General features: G+C 55.9%; 1 protein-coding gene across 1 annotated transcript in view; it reads left to right on the forward strand.

Moving 5' to 3' along the window:
• Positions 1–4,935: 4,935 nt before the first annotated feature.
• The window catches only part of CFAP46 (cilia and flagella associated protein 46), a 110,433-nt gene continuing 106,611 nt past the window's right edge, over positions 4,936–8,757 (forward strand). The window contains exons 1-5 of the mRNA XM_007936879.1: positions 4,936–4,984; positions 5,251–5,375; positions 5,664–5,795; positions 6,427–6,491; positions 7,757–7,921. Coding sequence (XP_007935070.1) covers positions 4,936–4,984; positions 5,251–5,375; positions 5,664–5,795; positions 6,427–6,491; positions 7,757–7,921 — 536 coding nt within the window. The remainder of the gene's footprint in view (positions 4,985–5,250; positions 5,376–5,663; positions 5,796–6,426; positions 6,492–7,756; positions 7,922–8,757) is intronic.

The following is an 8,757-nucleotide window of genomic DNA, read 5'->3' on the forward strand; positions in this document are numbered from 1 at the left end:
CCTGGAAAACCCTCTGGAGCATTTGCACTCTGCAACGAGGGCTCGTCCCGAGTTGACTCGGCTCCACGGCAGCCAGCAACGACCCTGGGTGGGGACACAGAGGCAGCCTAAGAAATTCAACCACATGAGATGAAAAGCAAAGACCATCCCCCAGACAAATGGAAAACAGGCCAAGTCAAGAAACCAAGAACAAAATGGGGATAATGTTTGAAGCTGATGTGACAAAGTGGCGATTTCCTTAACATGTGACGTGCTCAGCCAATCAGTCTGCAACTGGCAACAGACCGAGAAGATCTTGATAAGGGGTCTGATGACCAGAGGATAAGGGGTCTGGTGACCAGGGCTGCAGCTAACAGCGAGCTGTAAACCTGGAGCTCTGTGCCTGAGGCCACATCCCTACTTGCCAAGTGTTCTGTGAGTTAGGCAGGGTGGCTACGGGCTGAAACCTCAGAGAATCTCCTTGGAGAGATGAAAGAGACTAAATGGAACAGAAACGAGGGAGAGAGACGTCAGGCCACATGACAACGGCCCAGGAGCATGAGCTCAGAGACAAGGACCTTCCTCAGAGGCAACAGGGAGAGAAAGCCCTGCCCCAGAGCCAGCGCCATGAACTGGGCCTTCTGGCCTCCTGAGCCGCGAGAAAACGGAGTGCTGTTTGTTAAAGCCACCCCCGCCGGCCCGCTTGGTGTTTTCCTGAGACAAGCCGTTAATAACAAGTTGCAATCTATGAACTCATACTACACAAAAGTGAGCTACCTTGGTGATGGAGAACCAATTTTCTCATCAGATTGGCCAGACAGTGAGGCTGCTGAAACCCTGTAAGGACTGAGTGTGAAGGGACAGCCAGGCTCGTTCATTGCTGCTGGAGGTGTGGACAGGTCCGTGCTCCATGGAGGGACGTTCAGCCATGTTTATAAAAGTTAACTGACCAGAACCTTCACTCCAGCGAGTCCGTACACAGACTCACATACAGCTGTGGACACGCCACTCCAAGTATGTGGAAGACAGGGGGCAGTGCTTTGCCACTGAGGGAGGCTATTTTATCTTCCAAAATTCCAGCACAAACCAGCTGCCACCCATCAGTCCCGATGCCCGGCAATGCCCGTGTGTGCGTAGCCCTGGGCTCTGCAGGCCCCCAGTGGTTCATTTCCCAAAAGCAGGTCAGCTAACTGGCAAGGTGCCTCTGGGTGGACTCCAACCACCAACCTTGTGATTAGCTGAGCGCTGGACCATCTGGGATGCCCGCGGACTCCTATTTTGCCCTCCAGGGGACACAAAACAGTCTGGAAGCAATTTTGATTTCACCTGGGGGTCGGGGATGGGGGTCAGGGGTTGGGGGTCGGGGGCAGTATTGCTGGCCTCTACTGGGCAGAGTCCAGGCAAGTTGCTCCATACCCTGGAATGCCTGGGACCCCAGCAGAGCACTATCAGCCCCAAAGGCCAACAGTGCCAGGCATGGGGTGTGCACCTGAAACGAAAGGCCTGGGCTTGGTCTTCAGGAAGCATTTCCTAGCGAGTGGGTGCAGCAAACCAGAAAAGCCTAGGGTGCAGGAGGCTGCCTCAGGCATGGACAGGGGTGTCTGAGGAAGGGCTGTAGACTCCGCAACCCGAGACACGGAAGCCTGGCCACTGTGGATTTCAAGCTCGAGGTGTAATGTCTTAGAAGCAGTGTGTCCCTCACAGTATTGGGCACAAGCTGATCCTAAGATCTTCACTCTCTGTAATCTAAGTTCAGCCTGGGGCCTGAGGCTGCAGGGAGCTGTGGTAAGAGGCTGTGGGGCCACTCCAAGGCCTCCCCAGTGTCCCACCCTCTACCCTTTCCACCTTCCCCTGAGCCCCTCCCAGCCCCTTTCTCTGGGGGACACTGCTCTTGAGAGGCCATCCTGGGAACTGCATGGACCTGGGCCCCCCGAGGAAGGTGCCTATAGAGGGTCGCCTGAGAGTTCTGATCCCCCTACTCCCGCCCAGACCACCGAGGTGCTCTCTCCAGAGGACCTGGTCCACGGGCTGCACCTTGACTGCCAGTGGTCTCCATCCCAAAAAGCTGGGCTAAGCCAAGGGCTCTCTGCTCCAGGGCCACGTGAGCACTCACACTCATTTTCCTACCACTCACACACCCACTGACACAGTCACACACAGACCGATGCTCCCACTCACGCACACACACACTGACACACCCCCACACATATTGACACACACACTCACATGCACATACACACCGATGCTCAGACGGGTGTGCACACATGTGCACACACCCAATGCTTACACTCGTGCATGCACACATGATGACACACACACTGACACTCATATTGACACATTCACATGCACTGATGCTCACACTTGTGCGCACACACATGCTGACACACATTGACACATACACACTGACACATGCACACAATGTTCACACTCATGCACACATACTGACACACACTGACACTCATATTGACACACTCACACATGCGCACACACCGATGCTCACACTCATGCACATACATGCTGATACTCATCAACACACACACACACAGTGACACACTCACACACATGCACACAATGATGCTCCCACTCGTGCACACATATACACACTGATACACACATGCTGACTCTCACTTGTACTCATGCTCACACTCATTCTCTCACAACAGAACAAGACACTGTCCAGTCCGGCACCATCGCCACCATTGGACTGGGCCGTTGGGATCTTTGGGAGTACATCACCAAGGCCTCTCTTTGCAGGCCGTCTTAGTCTGGGACCCACCAACTGCTGTTGAGTGGACTCTGACCCACAGCACCCCTAGAGGACAGAGGACTGCCCCACAGGGTTTCCAAGGCTGTCAATCTTTACCGAAGCAGACTGCCTCATCTTTCGCCTAGAGAGTGGCTGGTCGGTTCGAAGCAACCCACTACCAGCCTTTTGGTTAGCAGCCAAATGCGGTAACCACGGTACCAGCAGAGCTGCTGCTCCACCTGGGAGCTCCGCGGCGACCCGTTCGGCATCCCAGCACCATGCAGCTCCCTCTGGCAGACAGGCAGCGGCTGTGCCCTCGCTGGGAATCGACCCGGGTTTTGCACTGGAAGGTGAAACTCTACCACTGACCCACCAGCGCCTCCAGTGTCCCTTAGGCTGTGGTTTCCTTGAGATCTCATGTGTGTCTCTGGTGGGCAGACATCTGGCCATTCTCAAGGACCTGGTGGAGCTTTAGGGAGAGAAACACTTTCCGGGGGAATGAATGCCCGCCACGACTCCCAGCCTTGAGTCTCCGGCAAGGCGAGCAGCGGGCTGGGCCTGACTGGGCCCGTCTTTGCAAAGTGAAAGATTACAGAGCAAGCAATAACCGTGCAGCCCGCTCAGCACACACAGGAAAAGCAGGCTTCAATAGCTAACACTCAGAACGTGGACCCCTCTTGCCCTGTAATGTTGGTGAGAGACTTGCTTGGCTGGGATAAATATTTCATATCAGCTGGGCACATGGTGCCACACCTCTTTATGAATAAACAAAGACGCATTTCAGAACCCACTGTGAAAATGAATCGATGGTGCATTTGAAAGGGGTCTGAGCTTTCTGTAGTCAAACCTGTACACTGCCGTAGCACTCGAGAAAAATATGAAGACTGCGTCTCAAACTTACATCTGGGCAAAAATTTATATATACATATGCGTGTGTGTGTATAAATCAAAACCAAACACACTGCTGTGGAGTCGGATCCGACTCATAGCAACACCTCCTTGGATTTCCGAGGCGGTATCACTACAGAAATAGATTGCCCAATCTTCCTTCCGAGGAGTGGCTGGTGGGTTTGAACTGCCAGGATTCTCATTAGCAGTCTAGTGCCTTAGGTACTATACACTACCAGAGCTCCTGCGTGTGTGTGTGTGTGTGTGTGTATTGTTGTTGTTGTTATGTGCTGTCAAGTCGGACCCAACTCATAGCGACCCCTTCTTGGATTTCCGAGGCAGTATCACTACGGAAGTAGATTGCCTCATCTTCCTTCCGAGGAGTGGCTGCTGGGTTTGAACCGCCAGCCTTCTGGTTAGCACTCAGTTGCCTTAGGCACTATGCTACCAGAGCTCCTATATATATATATACACACACATAGACACATTATATACATACACATATATACACATGGTGTGTGTGTGTGCACGTGTGTGTATGCTGGACAACGAAGCTATCCTGACCACCCCAGCCACAACAGAATAAAACGCGGCCTTCACGCTGCTTCACGCTGCCAAATTTGAGTCCATGGCTGAATCTTATACCCAGTCCATCTCCCAGGGGACCTCCCACTTCCTGGCTGACCCCCAATTGTACAGTGTCCTCTTGATCACACGTGCCAAGTGGGCGGGTTGGACCCCCTTGCGTTGTGGTCCACTGGCTAATTTTTAGACTTATCTGTCTTACCCTGGCAGCTCCCCTGAAACCTGTCCACCAGGGGTGACCGGCCGCACACAAGCCACCACAGTACAACAGACTGACACTCAGACCCTCCCACACATCTGCTGCCAAGACCTCACAGGCAGCAGCCCTGTCCCTGGGGCCCTCTGCCCAGCTTGGTCCTGTCCATCCCGGTGACTGGATGGCCCCTCACCACCTATGTTGTCCGCGGTCCCCCACCTTCCGGGACCCCCATCTACCCACCACCGAGACTGGGCCGTAGATCTGGCTCCTGTGGCAGTCTGTCCACCGCTGCTGCTCCGTGCCTTCGCCCTGCAAGCCGTTCCCAGCCCCGCTCCCTGCTGCTCCCCACCCCCCACTCCAGCGCTGGCCTCGCCCGTCCCGCCCCTCCCGCCCCTCCTCCGCACGCACAGCTCGCGCCAACCCATAGGTGGCGCCGCGTCCCTCCCGTCGCTAGGCAACCGCAGTCCCAGGGACTAGGACGCGGAGCAACGGCAGGTGGCGGTTGCGCTGGGGACCCCGAACCGAGAGCCCCAGCGCCATGGACCTGGTCATCACGCAGCAGCTGGCCCACGCCGAGAGCCAGCAAGGTGGGCGCCTGGGTCCGCCGCGACCCCCGCCCCCGTCGGCTTCCTGGAAGAGGGTCCCCGCAGCCTCAGGGCGCCGTGGGCGCCGCCATCCCCAGCGCTGCGGGGCCTGAGGGGCGAGGGTGGCGCTGAGAAGGGGTGCAAGCTTCCCTCGCACGCCCGGAGACCCCGCGGCTGGAGGGGCCCCTGAGTCCCTGGAGGCGAGGTTGCCGGATCCTGCACAGCCTGGCGACCCCCCCCCCCCCCCCCCCCACCAACTGTCTCCACAGACGTTGCCTCACTGCAGAGAGCTTATGAGCTGATCAAGTCGGCCAACCTGGGGAAGTCCGAGTTCGACCCCTCGGAGAGCTTCAGCCCGGACCTGTTCGTCCTGTGTGCAGAGCAGGCGCTCAGGGTGGGCGCAGGTCCCAGGTCCAGTGACCCGGGGTCACAGACCCAGAGGGAGGCACTGCTGAGCTGGCTGGCCTTGGGCCTGGGGCACGGCTGGTCGCCCCGGGGGTGGCCTCACAGAGCCGGGGTCGGGCACGGCTGGTCGCCCCAGGGTGGCCTGGTGGAGCTGGGGTTGGGCACTGCTGGATGTCCCAGGGTGGCCTGGCGGAGCCAGGGTCCAGGCTACTCCTGGTCGCCCCAGGGTGGCCTCATAGAGCCAGGGTCTGGGCACTGAGACAGATTTTTCTTCTAGATGGGGAGGCCGGACTTGAGTGAGGACTGCATCCAGATGTATTTCAAGGTCAAGGGCCCCGTCACCCAGTTTCTGGGCCGCGCGCACCTGTGCCGAGCCCAGCTGTGTGCCCCAGGATCTTCTGAGAACCTGGTGAGGCCGACTCCCCCTGGTGCTGGTGGAGGGCGCCTGGTCTTACTGCCCAAGGGCACTGGGTTAGGGAGCCCTACCTAGGTACCCCTGTTCGTCATGACTGCAGTGCCAGGCTTCACTGGTTCACCATAAAACAGTTGCCTCATTGTCCTATGAACTCTTCTTCCTGGCACCGCCTTGACTCTCCATAAAATTCCCCTGGAGAATGTTACATTTCTACCTGATTTCCAAACCTGTGGAGGGCTAGACAGCCCAGAAGGAGCTCTGGTGGCACAGTGCCTAAGGATTTGACTGCCAATCAGAAGGTTGGTGGTTCAAACCTACCAGCAGCTCCATGGGCGAAAGATGGGCAATGTACCTCAGCAAAGATTTGCTGCCTCAGACACCCAACAAGGGTCGCTGAGTCGGAATCGACTCAGTGGCAGTGAGTTTGTGTTTTTGGAGTTTAGACAGCTCAGGATATTTTTTAGCCACAGAAAGTTAGATGCCAGATCCATTTCCACAGCCATCAGCTGGGCAGAGGCTCCAGGAACCCACTGCCTGTGCCCTGGGGGCACCAGGCTGGCCTCGCTGCTGCTTGTTGCTGGGTCCCCTGGAGTCGGTGTGACCTGGATGCCTGATGCTGTTGCAGGTAGAGTTCGAGAACTGCGTGACTCAGTACATGAAGGCTATAAACTTTGCCAAAGGCGAACCCAGGTAGGTCTCATCAACTGGACTCTGCCCAGTGGGGTCGATAGAAACTTGAGAACCAGGATTTGCAAAGCACGGTCTACTTGCTTGGGCTGCAGGGTTCTCCTCTTATTCTCGTTTGTGTGGTTTTATTGGTCCTGTGACCGCACGCTCATCTCTGTCCCGGGTGGAAGTTGAGCCACGTTGCTGTGAAGTCCCCTTCGAGCTGCGGGCTCTCTGTCCCACAGCATTGCATGGTTGGTTGGAGTCTGTTTTCTTTGGAGTCTGGACAGATGGTCAGTGCTGGCACTGGTCACAGTGCCTGTGCCCCTTCCTCCCATGGAAATGCTGGATTAAAGCTAACTCTGTTCCAGTTACCCCGCAACTCTGAATGGAGCTGCACTGCGAGGGCTTGATTGGGGTCTTCCTTCCTGGGCAGTGGGCAGCAGCTGTCCACATAGTGGCCGGCAGAACACCTGCAGGTCCCTACAAGGGGGCACTCCCTGGCTGGGACCCTTCAGTGGCTCCCACTGCCCTGGGGGAGCCCATACTGCTGGGAGGTGGCCCCTTGTGTCTCTTCTCCAGTACCCCCCACACACACTTGGCACTTTTTCCCAGGCATAGGGGACAACTGTGCCCCCCTACGTCCTGCTCTCCCTCCTCCATCACCTGCTCCTCTCCCTGACCCAGCCCCAGGCTGAAGCCTGGTCATCTCTCAGGTCACAGCAGAGATGTGACCTCTCTGGAAACCATCTGTGACACCCCCCACACTGTGCTTGTCTATACTTCGCTAACTGCGAGCCCCTGGGGGGCAAAGAAGGCGACCTCACTGGCATATTTTCAGGGATCCTACTCCTGTCTAAGGAGCTCTGGTAGCATAGTGCCTAAGGCACTTGACTGCTAACCAGACGGCTGGCGGTTCAAACCCACCAGCCACTCCTCGGAAGGAAGGTTGGGCAATCCTACTTCCGTAGTGATACTGCCTCGGAAACCCAAGGAGGGGTCGCTATGAGTCGGGGCCGACTCGACGGCAAATAACAACAACAACAACAACTCCTGTCTATTACTTTGTGGGATGACTGAGGGAGAGAGGAGGCTCTTGTCCTGGGGCCACCGAGGCTGGCAGGGGCAGAGCTGGAGCCACCAGGAGCTGTGGAGCCGGGGCGCCAGCTGGTGCTGCCACCTGCTAGAGCAGAGAGGAGGGGAACTCCCTCCCGGGAGGGGCTGTGAGGCAACAGGAGCCTAAGGGTGGCGCCCTGCAGCTGGCCTCCTTTCCACCTCTTGCCTTGTAGGTATTACTTCCTGGTTTATAACGCCTCAGTCCTCTACTGGCGAATGGTGAGACCATTTCTCAAGACTGGGTACCGCCGCCATCTCATCCCCAGCCTGTCCCAAATTGTCACCGTGTTAAATCACACCAAGGAGGAGGACAAGGAGTGGCATGCCGAGCTGATGTTGTGAGTTCAGTCAGCCCTCCCCGTCTCAGATAACTCATTTCATCAGATTTTGTTTCTCACAATACTGGTGTCTCCAGATCTGTGACGGTGCAGTCTTGACGCACTAACTTGCTGGGAGGGAAAGGAGGTCCTGGAGTCTCCTCTCATTGAGAAAAAATCAAAACATGGCGCCACGTGGTGTTTTCTCTTTCTAGAGACTTAGCAGCAGGCAGGACCCACCCCCAGAGGCAGGAAAGGGAGGGAACGCCAGGGGTGACAAAAAGTGGCAGGAGCCAGGTAAGGGGTGGTGAGCAGGACTCACTGACAGGATCCAAGTAGGAATTAGGTAAGAAGAGGGTGGAGAGGTTTCCAACAGCTAAGGGAAGACACACTTGTCTGTTAGTTTGTCATCCTATGTTGGCTTGCACTTTGCTGTGAGGCTTGAGGATATGCCACCAATGTTTCAAATGCCAGCAGGGTTGCACATGGTACACAGGTTTCAACGCAGCAGCTTACAGACAGACAGACTAGGAAGAAGGAGGAGGCCATCCACTTCTCAAATTGGCCAGGGGAAACCTTATGAATAGCGGAGAAACACTGTCTGATACATTACTGTGCAACTTTATGAGTAGCTTGGAAACATTGTCTGACACAGTGTTGGAAAACTAGCCCCTTAGTTAAGAAGTCACTCAAAATACGACTAGGAAAGAGCTGCCTCATCACAGTAGAACCAACCTTAATTACATGGATAAAGTAAAGCTTTCAGGACCTCCATTTGGTGACGTGGCATGACTCAAATTGAGGAAAAATAGCTGCAAACATCCATTAATAATCAGAACATGGAATGTATGAAGTAT

Source organism: Orycteropus afer, unplaced genomic scaffold (assembly GCF_000298275.1).
Source record: "Orycteropus afer afer isolate SDZICR_OR568_19922 unplaced genomic scaffold, OryAfe1.0 scaffold00038, whole genome shotgun sequence".
Taxonomy (NCBI): domain Eukaryota; kingdom Metazoa; phylum Chordata; class Mammalia; order Tubulidentata; family Orycteropodidae; genus Orycteropus; species Orycteropus afer.